This window comes from Carassius gibelio, chromosome B20 (genome assembly GCF_023724105.1).
Source record: "Carassius gibelio isolate Cgi1373 ecotype wild population from Czech Republic chromosome B20, carGib1.2-hapl.c, whole genome shotgun sequence".
NCBI lineage: Eukaryota > Metazoa > Chordata > Actinopteri > Cypriniformes > Cyprinidae > Carassius > Carassius gibelio.
The window spans coordinates 28531953-28548632 of record NC_068415.1 but is presented as its reverse complement, the minus strand read 5'-3'; the positions used below and the strand labels follow the sequence as shown (position 1 = coordinate 28548632).

The 16680-nt window shown below is 34.8% G+C and overlaps 1 protein-coding gene across 10 annotated transcripts in view; it reads right to left on the bottom strand.

Moving 5' to 3' along the window:
• Window positions 1-4396: 4396 nt before the first annotated feature.
• The window catches only part of LOC127983648 (pumilio homolog 2-like), a 130208-nt gene continuing 117924 nt past the window's right edge, over window positions 4397-16680 (bottom strand). For all 10 annotated transcript variants that reach the window (XM_052585850.1, XM_052585853.1, XM_052585849.1 and 7 more), the window contains 2 exons: window positions 6716-6908; window positions 4397-6612 (listed from right to left, as the gene is read on the bottom strand). In XM_052585850.1, coding sequence (XP_052441810.1) covers window positions 6481-6612; window positions 6716-6908 — 325 coding nt within the window. In that variant the 3' untranslated portion in view covers window positions 4397-6480. The remainder of the gene's footprint in view (window positions 6613-6715; window positions 6909-16680) is intronic.

Below are 16680 nucleotides of genomic sequence, written 5' to 3'. Positions count from 1 at the left end.
TATCTTTATGCTGATGTCTGTTTATATATTCTGTAAATGTCCTGGATTTTGAGGTTTCTTTCCACCCCTAACTTTATTTAGTATTGCAAATATACTTCGTGAACTCATAAGTATATTGTCAGTGTACCAGTTACATACCCATTTTTTAGTTTATAGGATACTTTTTAAATATATATGGTTCAAAGCCAGTGTTCACTAGTTATACTGATAAAGGTCTAGGCCTTCAAAAATGTATTATGGTAAATGGTAAATGGACTGCATTTAAAAAAAAAAAGAAGAAAATTTGTGAGTAGCATGTTTGCTCAAGTTTGTATTTTTAATAAAACAAAACTCATGCATGGTTAGTGAAAAACTAAAGATTTTTAAGTCACTGAAATAAGTCCATAAAACAAAACACATACAGTTAATTTGTTTACAAAGCATTTGAGAACTGGATATGGTAAGGCTAAAGTTTTTGATACAAAATAATGTGAAAATCATATGCTCAATCATTCACAAAAATAAATAAATAAATAAATAAATAAAAATGATTAATTTAACTTTTAAGACAAGTTTTGTGTAAGAAAGGCCGTATGCAAGAGAGACCATGATGACCATGAATATTTAGTAATTCACAAATGAAAGACAGATTGCCTCCCCTAATGACTTTGAGGAGAGTTTTTGATTTGCTGCTTCTTTTCATGCATTCAAGGCAAAAACAGCTCCACCATCAGTAGTTATTAATCTTATTTTGCCATATTTTTTGTAGCAAACTTGAATAAACATATTTTTACTAAATATATGGGTGTTTGTAGTGGTAGAAGAAACATGATTCCAGACAAGTACTTTTACATATTTCTAGCCTCTCCTGTATAATAAAATAGATATAGACAAATATGAAAGTCCAAGGATCCAGTATAACTGAATCTAGATGCATAAGTGCACCTTCCTGTAGGACTTGCAGTTTATGGTTGGCTTAAATTTACCCTCCTTAATTGATGGATTACGTGAATATATCTCTGAGAGATCACAGTCCAATTATAATCAGTCTCAGAAAAGCCTTGGTTTCATACTGCCTGGTAGTCTGATCACACTTACAATCAGAGAGAAAACACAGCTGCAACAGTAAGCCCTTGAGCTTATTTGGCACCCTTATGTGCCCTTGAGTTATGGGATAGGCCAAATAGGGAAATTAGTACAAAAATCCAATAAATGTAACTGGTGGACAGTGATAGCAGCTGAGTTCATTTGCAATCATTCATTGTTTCCCGACCTTTTGTCCTTAAAGCCCTTCTGTCCTTTATTCCTGGAAACTACCTATGAATTTGTATGAACACTCATGATATATATATAGTTTGGACACAAAGTAGTTTTCTCATTCAAAGAGTTTTATTTATTTTCATGACTATGAAAATTGTAGTTTCACACTGAAGGCATCAAAACTATGAATGAACACATGTGGAATTATATACATAACAAAAAAGTGTGAAACAACTGAAAATATGTCATATTCTAGGTTCTTCAAAGTAGCCACCTTTTGCTTTGATTACTGCTTTGCACACTCTTGGCATTCTCTTGATGAGCTTCAAGAGGTAGTAACCTGAAATGGTCTTCCAACAGTCTTGAAGGAGTTCCCCAAGAGATGCTTAGCACTTGTTGGCCCTTTTGCCTTCTGTCTGCAGTCCAGCTCACCCCTAAACCATCTCGACTGTGGAGGCCAGGTCATCTGGCGCAGCACCCCATCACTCTCCTTCTTGGTCAAATGGCCCTTGATGCCTTCAGTCTGACTCTACAATTTTCATAGTCATGAAAATAAAGAAAACTCTTTGAATGAGAAGGTGTGTCCAAACTTTTGGTCTGTACTGATTATATGTATATATATATATGTATATATATATATATATATATATATATATACAATCCTACAAACTCTGGCACAGATTGGGAACCACTAGTTTAGACAGAATAATAAAAAAATAAGGACTGTAATTGTCAATGCACAAATTTCTTAAATTAAACCAAACACATTTAATGACATATAATTTGAAACAGAATGATGTCCATAAATCATATTCATTTATATATATATATCTGGGAAGTTTCGCAACAGCATAAATCACACAATATGGTTTTCACACTCAGGAGTTCTGGAATAAAACCAGTGGAACAAATTTGTGCAATATATTAGTGTTATCTCCACGGAAACTGGACTGGCTCTTAAAAACAGTCATCACATCCAAAACATTTGTCTCTTTGAAATGCAGCTGTCTTCATAAGTAATGTCCAGTTCTGGCTTGTGAGTGTACATACTCCAAAAACATTTAATGTGGTTCTGCAGTAGGTTACTATGACAACATGAGAAGTGTTTCAGGACTTAAAGAGCTCTCAAAGGGATCTTTACCCTGGCTGGAAGACACTTCTTGACAGCACTCTCAGACTTGGTCTGATACATCTTGAAAAAGCTGGTCCAATGACTGATTTTATAGGCTAAATTATATATGAGCACTAATTTAGCCTATAAAATTTGTATGCATTAGTTATGCGAGATAATTCTGCAACAATTCTTGTAATTTTATTTTATTATTATTATTATTATTTACATTTGTTTCTTACATGGATTGATTTTTGGACAAGTTTTTTCTTCAGTCTTCTCTTTTAACAAAATAAATAAAATAAACATGATCATATTTGTCATACTGTTTATCAAATCAATTTGATTTGTAAGCTGAAACTGTAAAATCAAATTTTCTCTCTAGATATTTTGAACAAAATAATTTATGGACAATGTTAATAAACACAGTTTTACATTTTCTCAATTTTCATGTTCAAATAACACATCTAACCCTATCACTAAAATTAAAATATTTAAAGACCAGTCTTAAAATAAAACCCTCAGCAAAATAGCGCCATCTGGTGAGAAAATTAACAATTTCATCAATAACGACTGATTTCAAGCAGGAATAGATCACCTATTGAAAATTACCTGTGATCTAGTGCCTTTACCCACAGAAGTGATCTACAACACATTTAGTAAAATTACAAAATAAAACACTCACTTTGTTTGTGAAAAATCATTATTATTATTATTTATTTATTTTTTGTCTAGACCTTTTTTTTTTTTTTTTTTAAGCATACACAAACTAAAAAGAATAGCTCCCAAAACTGTAGCTAATTATTTTGGGGCTAGGTGTTTGGCATTTGGAGAGACATTTGTTTGATTACTAAAAAACCACTTAACCAAAAACAAACCATTATGTTAATAAAGTATAGAGCCCAATAGCCCAGTCTATGATTGCACAGATACCATTTAAACTAAACTAAGCTGGATGATGACATCACTGAATTCAATGATGAACTGCCTTTTTGCATACTGACACACTATTTTCCTACTTAATGCTGTACAGTTGCATTGATGCAATCTGTATTGTTAAAAGTGCTGTATAAATAAAGGTGACTTGACATTGATTTAGCCCCTTTTATTTGAATTTATTGCTGAGGGAATCAAAATTAATAAAATTCAGACCAATACTATTGTGTTTAATATCACGACCTTCACATTTGACCTTTGTTTTTGGATTAGATTAAAACCTCATTGGCTTACAATGGTTTTATCCACAAAGAGAGACTGAGCTGTGTATGCCATATGAGACCGACACTCTTGATTTTTTGTGTTTACATCTTTAGTTATTTGTATACCAAAATGTGTTACACTATTTTGACAACAATACCCTCAATTTAAATATTAGAGTGTATTTGAGTAATTTAGAGAATTTTCTATTCGGTAGCAATTCACATTGATTATAATTTAAATCTAAGGCTTCAGGAAAGGAGTTAAAAATAAACAAAGATTGTGTGTTTAATAATTCAAGAATATAGCTAGATCATCAGGTAGTTTTTTTTTTTTTTTTTTACATTAGTGTTACCAATTGTAATATCCTTTAGATAACTACCATTGATACATAAGCTAAGGAACTGTATTGCAATTAAAAACTTGTAATTTTAAATTGATTGTTTAAACAGCAAAAAAAACTGGTATCAATAACTTTTTCTTTGCCGTGGCTTTGAGTATGAATTCAAATTATCAGAACTTACTTTCCTGTATCTTTTGCAACTTCTTTGTGTGAGAGAAAATGTTTTAATAAAAAAAGAAAAAGAAAAAAAAAAGAAATGGGAAACGACATTTAAAAAACAATATTTCATCTAATAGACTTCCAAGGTCATTTAAGTTAAACTTTTTATAATTTTAACTGAATTTTAAATATTTAAGCGAATTGAACTATTAAAATATTTAATGTGATAATCGACAGCACACCACATTTCAGTGAGGAATATTTAACAAGAAATATTCCTTTCAGCTGTCAATGAGTGTGTAGTGAGTGTTGTGTTTTATGAATAATAAAAGCTTCATACACTAAAATAAAATGTTAGAAGAACAGTTTAATCATACAAAGTCTGTTTTTTTCTCATCTAACATCTGTACACACGGTACATAAGGCCTCCTGAAAATGTACATGACTCTGACAGTGTGACAAAACTCATATGTTCATATTTATATAAATGACAATATCTTACAATTAATTTGCTTACAAGTTAGTGGCTGCTCTAAAATACAGCACTCCTTTATACAAAAATAATTATTGTCCTGTCCTGTGAAATTTCCATGGCAGCAGGTAGGACCAAAGAGAGGCCCATGTGTTTTTGTTTTTAATTCAGAAATGTCTTATTTTATTCAACTGCCACACATCAAAATGACTAAATGTTAACAGAAGTTGTCGTACATAAGGAGGCTGACCATTTTCCGAGAACTGATTAAAAACAAAACCACCTTGAGATTGTGATGTATAAAAAGTTTTTCTCTTTTTCTTCTTTAAAATAATGCTTGTTCAAAGAAAACTGTATACATTATATTCAAAGGGAAAGGAGTGATGAATATTCACACATCAAAATGCACATTTTAGATTTTTCTTCCCCAAAAAGTGTAAAAGACATTCCATTTACAGCATTAACGTTTACAAATGTACAACTGTACAGACAAAATAAAAGCAAATCACTATGCAATTTAGCAAGGCCTTTCCAACATCACAACTAGATTATTTTTTTTCTATTTAACTAATAAACTAACACTTAATTATCCCACACATACTACATGTATTCTACATTTATTCATATGAAGAAAAGGAAAAAAAGCCATTAATATATTAGCCAAACAAAAAAAGAGTGTGCAGCAGAAGACAGCAGCCCGATGTCCTTTCTCTGAAAAGTATAATCTTGCGCATTCTAAATCTATACTGCTGAATGCTGTACATTTGATCCTACCCTGCAACGTCTCATCTTCATGAAATCAAATCGGTTCTACTTGCACCAAGCTCAAAAGTCCTTTGAGGACAGGGACGTCGCCTACCAACTCCTCACTTTGCCTAGGAGAGCATCATCTAAGACTCAAGCGCCGCCTCCCCCAACAGCCAAAAAACAGCAACAATTCAATATTTGTACTTGTACATGAAGATGCTTACATTACATTGAAGATTACATTTACAATGTAAAGAGAGGATAATCAGTACAACTATACTGTTTCTAGGGCAGTGTTAAAAAAAAAAAAACAGACAGATGATCCACAAACATGATGACAAAGAAAAATAATTCCATTAAAACATTAAATCCAAGCACAGTATGCCGAATCTCCCCACCCCCTGCAGGCCTTGCATACCTACCATGCAACCCAAAACGGAAGTGGAGCAGTTAATCAAAAACGGTGCACACATGAGGGAGGGAAAGAAAAAAATAGATGGGAATTGCAGCCACTTCAAACCACTTATGAATCATATCACCCCCGTTTAAAGGCAGTGAAGCTCTTTGATTGTTTTAGAATAACGCAACTAACTCAATGGCATGGCAGACGGAAGTGGTCATCTACAAGCAAGATTTTTTTAAGATCAAGCTGACTGGTTCATTATTTTTCATCAGCAGCCTTGGCATGTGTACCATCAGGCTAAAACAGGGCTTAAAAGTATCACACTTCTTGAATTTGCTATTAAGAAGTATGGATAGGAAAAATAAAAAATAAAATGTTAATTAAAAATATTCACTCAGTTTGTCCTTATAAAGTCACTTGCTGGTGTAAATTGTAAGAACTGTAAAATAACAGCAAACATTCCTTTTTCTACAGAAAATGTACAAGGTAAAAAATGTACAAGATATTTACTAGGAAAGAAAAAAAGGAAACAGTCAGTTACATCAATTACATCATGAACAAGGGTGTTCTGCTTTACCCAGGAAACCACTTACAGACCATGCAGTCTCTAGTTGAGGTAACAATGGGCACTACACCGGGAACTGCACCAGCAACTAGTCAGACATCTCAGCATTCTCAGGTGAGGCCAATTTCTTTTCCTTTCATTTTTTTGGGGTAAAACCCCTATAGGGTATGAACTCCACGGTGGAGGAGATGCCCATAATAGATTCCCTTTTGAGGGAAAGGGGCATGGGTTGGGTGGGAGGCCCTTAAATTAAGCCATTGGTGGGGCCTCCAATAGGGCCTAGGTCTGATCCACACTTCATGTAGTACTTCTCTAACTTAGCCAGGATGTGTTTTCCATATGTGTATTTACGGAGAGTGGCAATATGGGGTCGAATCTGAAATTGACAATAACAATGATTTAAACCCTGCCCAGGATGATTGCATTTTTAATCTTTTCTTCAATTATTTTAATTATGCAACAGCATTCTGTGCATTTACCTTGTGCATGATGATCTTGCGCTGGGCAGGTTCAGCCATGTCAATCATTCTTTGCACTACATAATTTGCATACTGGTCCTTCATCATAGTGTACAGGGCACTGTGAGGGCCATCCTTCTGACAGCAGACTTCATCGATTAATAGGGCCCTCTCCGCACGAGAAGAATGAATCACACATTTCTCTACAACATTACTAGAAGAGACAGACACAAACACAATAAAGGGAAATACAGTTTTCAGATGACCAAAGGTTATCTTTATATATCTTTACATAATATCTTAAATATTTAATACATTATGCAAAAATTATACTCAAAAAGCACACCGTAATAATAATAATAAACATTGTTAGTACATGGTTAATTTGGGGTTATTTACTGTTATTACCATTCCTCAATTTTGTTGACTGAAAATAACAGCTTTACTGTAATACTATAAAACAACTACTTGTTTTGAGATAGAGTTGGCTCTGTAAAAAAGTTTTATATACACCGCGTTCCAAATTATTATGCAAATGACATCCTTCTCTGATTTTCATAAATAGTCAATTCAAATCTCAGTCAGTATAATTTTCAACTCATCAACCATTAAAGTATAGTTCAAATTTTATTGAACTAACCTCCTAATGATAACAGTATTTCCAAAAAAAAAAAATAAAAAAAAAATCTAAATGCACTTCAAAGTATTATCTCTAACAGTTAAAACATTTTATAGGTTGTAAAGAACTGAAAATGGGCATTTACTGAATTTGTAGCATTAGGTGGTAATTTTTACTAAAATATCAAAAGCTATTTTAAACAAAAACATCCTGAGAGGGCAAGTTACATCTTAACATAGAAACCCTTCTTTAAATTTTAACCTTTACAATTCTTGCATCCATTGAACTTGTGAGTTTTTGAAGAGTTTCTGCTTGAATTTGTCTGCAGGATGTCAGAAGTGCTGTTTTGATCAGAACTGCCTCCAACACTCATAGATATTTTGCTTGAGGATACTTCAAAGTTTCTCAATAGAGTTGAGGTCAGGGGAGGATGGTGGCCACACCATGAGTTTCTTATCTTTTACATTTTTCCGAGGTCATTTTCACACCTTCAGGGAACCTAAAGGGGCCAACCAGCTCTCTACACATGATTCCGGCAAAATACATGTTCCACCACCTCCCTGTTGATGTCACAGCCTTGTTGGGAAATATCAAATGTTTTCATACCTTGTCCAAGGCATTGTACTATTTGATGCTTTTCAGCAGCAGAGAGATCCTTTTTATTCCCATATTGCTTGAAACCTGTGGCTTTGCTTAGTAATGTGGAACATCCTTTTTAAGTAATTTTTGTTTAATTGGGCTCATTTGGCAAATTATTACAGGTGTCTGAGATTAATTTCAGTGATCCAAAGAGCCCTGAGACACAATACCATCCATGAGTTTAATTGAAAAAAAAAAAAAAAAAACAAGAAAAAAGAAAATAAAAAAATAGTGTTTGACACTAACATCCAATTTACATTATCATTTTGGAATACGGTATAGATAAATAGATTTATAGATATAGATAAATTGAATTTAACTGTAATATTTATATTATTCTTTATATTTTTTTATTTGATATTTATAGAAAGAAAGCTTATAAATTGTCTTCACAACAAAATCCGCACCATCTGAATATAGTAGGGGTGACATTTATGGTTGGAAGAACAAAGAGGAACAAATTTCTGGTCAAATGTCTTTAAGGAAACTCAGTGGTCAAAATGTAATTGAAATTAAATGGGTTATTACCTATGAATGAAAACATTTAAAACACACACACACACACACACACACACTATTTCTTGGATTTAACTTGAATGGATGTTTTGTGGATACCTTTAAACTGATAAGATTCTCAATAATTGATGATAATAGTTCTATGCTCTCAACCAGGTTACATACACTGTACTTCAAGGCTAAAAGTACACAAGTCACTCTGCCCCATACCTACTCTGATAGGCTTGATCACCTTTCATAGGCATAAATGGTGGAAATGTGTTCATAGTCGGTATAGGACAGGGTATATGTTATTCAAATCTATATGAACTGGTAAAGCTGACAAATTGTCTAAAGCCTTCAATACAATGAATAATAAAGAAAAAAACATCAGCCTTTATGTATGAATATTCCTGAAATGATTGATTTGCTTAAGCTGGTCTAAATTAAGGCTAATGCACAACCTACAACTACAGAAAATAAAAATTAAATTCTCACATTTCTCTTCATTTACTTCTAAAACAACGCTACAATAATCCAAGTTGAAAGATGAAAATGAAGCATTTTATCCCTAATATAAACCTTTATAAAGAAAACACTTCATGTGACAACACAATAAGATATACTAACAACATGTATTGAAAATACACAACATAGAAGTTGATCTACGTACTACATGGGAGTCTGACCTAATGGTACACAACTTAAAATATCATGTTTTAAATTAATTAATTAGTTATAAATTTATTTTTAATGTAGCCTATATGTACGATAAAAGTACCATTCTGGCAGCGAGAACGATGTGGAACTACATTAAGATTAATGTTTTGGCATATGATATGTTTATTTTACCAATCAGATAAGAGTAAATGGTGAGTCAGCATGAGGCTCATGTGGATGGCTACAACAAAGTTGGCAAAACTCAGTCAGTGAGAGAATCGTGCCAAAATTGTAAGTGCAGAGAAAAAATATTTTAGAACCTTTTTGCCCCACGAGCACTATACGTCATTTAGTTTTAGTAAAAGTTTTTTACACACACAGACTGGTTCTATGCAGTTAATCCGTTTTGCAGTTCTTTAAACTGTTGTTTTTGCTTGCAAATCACTGTTCACAGGCTTGCAGTACTTTTGACCGTATTTTAGTGAACAAAATGGGTCTCATTCATGAAACATTCGTAAATATACGAGTAAATATGTGAGTGATTTGCAAGTAAAGAGACCTTTCCTAAAACTCTTCTCCTGATTCACAAATACTTCGTAAACGTCAGATGTGATAGTGAAAAGTAACACACAAGTGTGCACGCTCATTCTCAATTACCATAAATCCCACCCATTAAATCCGACTGATGACTATATATGGGCATCATATTATGACACCAAAGGAAGGATTTCAACATGTCTTCTCAAAAGCGAATGAAAAAAAATTCTCAGCTGCAGAAATTGAAGTTTTATTATCAGAAGTTCATTCAAAACGCCACGTTTTATTTTCAAGCGTACATAGTGGCGTATCGGGTTCTAAAAAAAGGAAGCTTGGCAGCATATTACAGATGCTATTAATGGAGTTCATCTGTTAATCGAACAGTCCCAGAAGTGAAAAGAAAAAACTTAATTAATTTACTATATATAATTTATACTATATATTTTTTTCAAAATGCGGCGTAAATATGTACCCGATTAAGGTGAATTCAAATGCAGCCGTATTAATGAGCAAACCGTTCAGATGTTAAACGCACTATTTACGCGTGGCTGAGAGCAGGTGTAGATTTATTTCGTAGATTTATTTACGCCAGAACCACTTTACACACGATTTACACAAAAATTCGTTCTGCTCGTGTTTCATGAATGAGACCCATTGTGCCAAAAGTGTTAGCACAGGAAAATGGAAGTCAGAAGAATGCAGATCATGTCTATTTTACTTTTAGCATGAAGCTGCAGTTTCAAAATACACTTATGAGTAACAGTAAAATGCTGCAAATAATATTTTTTGTTATGCTTGAAATGCGATTTACACCTTCACAAAGCTTATCTTGTGCATGCAAATTTACAGAACGTAAATATCACTTATCCAAACCTCTTTGAATTGTTAGATATTATCAGTATATGATTTTTCTAATTTACATTAGATATTATATAGCTGATTGGAGTTTGTAGCAAATCGTTCATGTATTTGTTTGATGCAAAACAGGGTTCTTCACCTTATTTCTTTCAGAGTAGAGACAGTTTATCTTTACAGATAACGTATCTCTGACATTGCAACACCTACCATAATCTCTTACATTTTATGCATCTTATGCACTTTATTCCCATTTCATTTATGGTATTAATTTAGTAGTTGTTTATTAATCCTGTCTATATTTTGTTAATAAAATATATTTTATTACATATGTTTCTTCCTTGTGTTGATGATACAGAAGAGGTTCTATAAGTTAGAGCCAGAACCAGCTTTACTAACGAGATGCACATGACAATCACATGTGATTTATTGTGCAACCCTTGTTTGTTGATCTCAAAGTACAAAGTAGATTAGGAAAACTAGTATGCTGGGTATATTTAAAGCGCCGCCATTATTGTCTAGAGTGTGTGGAATGGTGTGCTGTGATTGGTTGGGTAGATATATCGCATTCTGCAAAAAAGGGAGACTGGCGTTTGTTGCGGTTTGAAAAAAAAAAAAAGGAAGAAAACATGATGCAATAACTCTGCGAATATCACATTTTGAGTCAAATTAAAAATGGACTTTTCAATACTGACCAGACAAAATACTGATTTTGGAGGAAACTTTTTTTATTATATATATTTTTTTAATTTATTTTTTAAATGGCGCTTATCGCGTTTTGGAACCAAACTCTACATTTCCTTCATTTGCAAAACAAAAACATTTGTTGTGACTCCTTTAGCACAAATGACAGCACCAGTGAGGTGTGGCATGGAAGCAATCAGCCTGTAGCACTAATGAGCCCTCAGCTCGTCTTCATTGTTTGATTGTCTGTTTCTCATCTTTCTCTTGAAAATATCCCATAGATTCTATATCGGGTTCAGGTCAGGCATGTTAGCTTGCCGATCAAACACTGTGATATTAGTCAGCAAATAACTTGGAAGTGGTTTTGGCACTGTGGATAGGTACCTGCTGGAAAAGGAATTCAGCATCTCCATAAAGCTTGTCAGCAGATGGAAGCATACTGTAAAATGCTCCAAAATCTCCTGGTAGATGGCTGCATTGAATTTGGACTTGATAAAACACAATGGACCAACACCAGCAGCGTCACACCACACCAAATCATCACTGACTTGGGAAATTTTACACTGGACTTCAAGTAGCTTGGATTCTGTGCCTCTCCAGTCTTCCTCCAGACCTGGATTTCCAAAATAAATTAAAAAGTAACTTTTTTTCTGAAAAGAGGACTTTTAACCACTGAGCAACAGTCCAGTTCTTTTTCTCTTTTAGCCCAGGTAAGATACTTCTAACATCTGAAGACATCTGAGTGTCTTGACTCTTGACATCTGAGTGTCACTGACTCCAGCTCCAGTCCTCTCCTTGTGAAGCTTTCCCAAACGTTTGAATCTGCTTGACAGTATTCTCAAGCTTTCGGTCATCCTGTTGCTTGTGCACCTTTCCTACCCAATTTCTTCCAGTCAACTTTGCATGTTATATGCTTTAAAATGATTTACTTTACATGTAATGAATCTAGAATATATGAAAATTTTATACTTTTGTCAAAATATTCAGGCAGTACAGGCAAGCATGAAGATGAACCTAGAATCTAAACATTGTGTGCTGAATTGCATGTTATGAAATTTCTGTATAATATTTTATGAGAGGAAACAGCTTAATTTGAAACTTCGATCAATTAGTTCATATTCTGGCCATACATGCTTGTCTATAAATAGTACCATTTAAATACCTATTTTAGTGTTTTAACATCTCAACCTTAATGCATTAAACATTTTCTTCATGGACTCTATGGGAGGAAAACACTTAATGTGACTCTTTGTGCATTCTGTGCAAATTCTGGGCTCTGTTGCTTGTCTGTACATAATATGCTTTATTAATAATTTATATATTAAAGGGGTCAAATCATGCTATTTCAAGGTTTCCTTTCTCTTTGGAATGTTACAAGCTGTTCGTGAACAGATAAGATCCCTAAAGTTGCAAAGACTAAAGTCTCAAACCCAAAGAACTATTCCTTGTTGAGATACAGAGATATTCTCAGTTAGGAACCTATGTGTGCTAATTTTTCTTTGAAAGTCACGTTTCTAGCATTTGTAAAATTGCATTTTTCCACCTCAAAAATATATCTAAATTACAACCTATGTTCTCAATGTCAAATGCGGAAACGTTAATTCATGTGTTCATAACCTCAAGGTTAGATTATTGTACTGCTTTATTGGGTGGGTGTTCTGCACACTTAATAAACAATCTACAGCTGGTTCAAAATCCAGCAGCTAGAGTTCTTATTAGAAACAGGAAGTATGACCATATTAGCCTGGCTTTTTCAACACTGCACTGGCTCCCTATTAAACATTGTACATATTTTAAAATCTTGCTTATAACTTATAGAGCCGTAAATGGTTTAGCACCTCAGTATTTGAACAAGTGCCATAGTTTGTGCTTTGTTTTTTATGAAAAAAAAACATAAGAAAAACAAGAAAAGGCGATGGTCAAAGAGGTGGAGACCACGCGAGCATGGACTATACTTGCTACATTATGATATGGAGGAAAGTTGTTGTTTTATCTCATAGAAATGTTGTTACGTACTACACAGATTAATAACCGTTGAAATAAACGTTCATATATTAGTTTCCATGTATTCTGGTGGACTGCAGTTGTGGATGTAGTTATGCCATCGACTTTATTTGTATTTGTTATATTTGTTATATTATATACGCCGGCTGTTTTGATTTTGTTTCATGTCACTTCCTCACCGCCTAGTCACCTCGCTTTCTGATTGGCTACATGCCACAGTCCACAGGCTGCGTGATTGTTTGTCCTCGGGGGACACCACACACGAGAAGAAATTGGGCCAAATAAATCCAACATGTTGGATATCCCCGATTTGAGATCGGAGCAGTCCCGACGTTCTTCCGAGCAGAGGAGAGCAGTCTTAACACACCACACACGGCAGGAATATTTGATCAGATTATTTTACGATAATCGGTGCATCCTAAGATTGTCGGAAGGGGTGAATCGGGGCTAAAATCGGCCTAATTCGGTTCTCGGGCCACTCCTCTTTCTCATATACATTCTCCCTCTTGGTCAGATTATTCGCAGCCACGGTCTAAATTTCCACTGCTATGCTGATGACATTCAACTCTATCTTACCACTACTTCCTTCTCTGACCCCCCCCCCACACTCGCTCACTGACTGCCTTTCTGACTTAAAAACATGGATGGAAAACAATTTTCTCAAACTCAACACGGATAAAACTGAAATTCTGCTGATTGGCCCCAAAAGCATGCTCTCCAAACCGTACACTTTTACTCTTAATATTGATGATTCACCCGTTCACCCCACCCCGGTTGTCAAAAACCTTGGCATTACATTCGACTCCACTCTCAGTTTTGATCATCATATCAAATCACTCACTAAAACTGCCTTCTTTCACCTCCGTAACATTGCCCGCCTCCGACCTTTCCTTTCTATTAGTGATGCAGAGACTTTGGTTAACTCCTTCATCATGTCCCGCTTAGATTATTGTAACTCACTTTTCCTTGGTCTACCCACCAAATCCCTTCAAAGATTGCAATACATTCAAAACTCGGCAGCCAGGCTCCTTACACATACAAAACGATCTGCTCACATCACCCCCATTCTCCATCAACTCCACTGGCTACCAGTCCCGTCCCGGATTAAATACAAAGTACTACTACTCACCTTCAAAGCTCTCCATAACCTCGCTCCTCCATACATCTGTGACCTCCTGATTACATACACCCCCTCCCGTTCACTCCGATCCTCCGACCAAAACCTTCTTGTTATTCCCCGCACTAGACTTTCCACTAGGTCTTTCAGTGCCCTGGCCCCAAAACTCTGGAACTCCCTCCCACAACCTCTTCGTAACTGTTCATCTCTTCCTTTCTTCAAAACGCATCTCAAGACATTTCTGTTTAATGATCACTTCTCCTCATACAATTTATAATCCATTTACTGTATGTTTTGTTGTATTACTGTTTGTATCACTAATTCTTATGTTTCCTATGTAATGTTAATCTGTTTATTCTGTTATTATGTTTGTTATTCTATTTCTATGTAAAGCGACCTTGGGTCTGAGAAAGGCGCTATATAAAATAAACTTATTATTATTATTACTAATTATCCTGCCGTGTGAACCAGTCTTAAGAGTGGGAGATCCTTTTCCTATTTGGTGCCAAAACTCTGGAATAACCTTTGTTCGGGAGGCAGACACACTCTGTCAGTTTAAATCTAGATTAAATACCCATCTCTATAACCTGGCTTATACATAACGCATTTATAATATTCAAATCAGTTAAATAATTTTTAGGCTGCATTAATTAGGACAACCGGAACTGGGAACACTTCCTATAACACAAAATGAACTTGCTATATTGTTAGAAGAATGGCATCTATGCTAATACAAGTCCGTTTCTCTCTTATTCCAAGGTCACCGTAGTCACTTTATGAATTTATAAAAGTTAAGACTTGTCCACGCCCTCCTAAAACGCCTCATTTAAACACGCTTTCACAAGTCTGCATCATGATGTGGGAAGATTTGCCTAATGCCTTCCAAATGTTCACACAAAGAAAGAAGGTGTAACTTTATTGTAGCTGCCAGCGCAGCTGCTATGTTGTGACGATGCTGTGTGTTTTGTTGCAGAAGTGAATATACTTTGGCCTTCCAAAAGAGGAAAAGACAGTAGGTGGTGATCCAAAACATTGGTTCTATCGTCACGTGCACCACCGCTGCGGCATCTGTAAAGTGCATTTGGAGCTTTTGACCGCTAAGTCACAAATAGACGTCAGTTTTGCCTCGATGATTTGTTACAACTGACGGCTGCAGTCAGGGAAAATGAAAGAAAAACACTGTAGTTAAAATGATTTATATATTTTATATTCACAGATGAAAGTTTGAAGTTATGTGCATTTCTTAGAACGAATTCAAGCAGGATAAATGTGAAGCCTGTGCTTATATTTTCTCTAAGCTACATCGTATTAACAACTAGGTGGCGACAAGTGTCTTAAAAATGTATTTGCCAATGAATTAATTTTTCATTCAAGAGAATCGTCAAAAACGCTGATTGATCCAGTAATGAAACAAGTGTGGTAGGTTTATGAGTGAGTCATTGAAGCAATGATTTAAAAAACTTTTTCATCATTCTAATATAAAAAAACTGGGGTTTTAAATACGTTATATACACAATACCAGTCAAAAGTTTTTGAACCATAAGATGTGTAATGTTTTTTAAAGTCTCTTCTGCTCACCAAACCTGCATTTATTTGATCAAAAGTACAGCAAAAACAGTAAAGTTTTGAAATATTTGTACAATTTAAAATAACTTACTTTCTACTTGAATGTATTTTAAAATGTAATTTATTTTGGGATATGCAGCTGTATTTTCAGCATTATTACTCCAGTGTCACATGATCTTCAGAAATCATTCTAATATGACGATTTGCTGTTCAAAAAACATGATAATAGTAATAATATTAAAATATTATAAAACATGATAATAGTAATAGTAATAATGACTAGATAAAAAAGTTCGTCAAGACAAACTTTAAGTTGGCTTGAGAAAGCTGGATAAGAAAGTTTAAAAAGTTTGAAAAGTTTAAAGTTGATAGGGTACCTGGGATGGTTGCTAGGGTGTTGCTATGCGGTTTCTAGGGTACCCAGGATGGTTGCTAAGGGGTTGCTATGCAGTTGCTAGGGTACCCTTAGTGGTTGCTAAGGTGTTATGCGGTTGCTAGGGTACCCGGAGTGGTTGCTAAGGTGTTGCTATGCGGTTGCTAGGGTACCTGGGATGGTTGCCAGGATGTTGCTATGCGGTTGCTAGGGTACCTAGGATGGTTGCTAGGGTGTTGCTATGCAGTTGCTAGGGTTCCCGGAGTGGTTGCTTAGGTGTTGCCATGCGGTTGCTAGGATTCCCAGGATGGTTGCTAGGGTGTTGCTATGCGGTTGCTAGGGTACCCGGGGTGGTTCCTAAGTTTTTGTTATGACATTTCTAGGATACCCTCGGTGGTTTCTAGGTTGGTTTGGATAGTTGCTAGAGTGTTGCTATG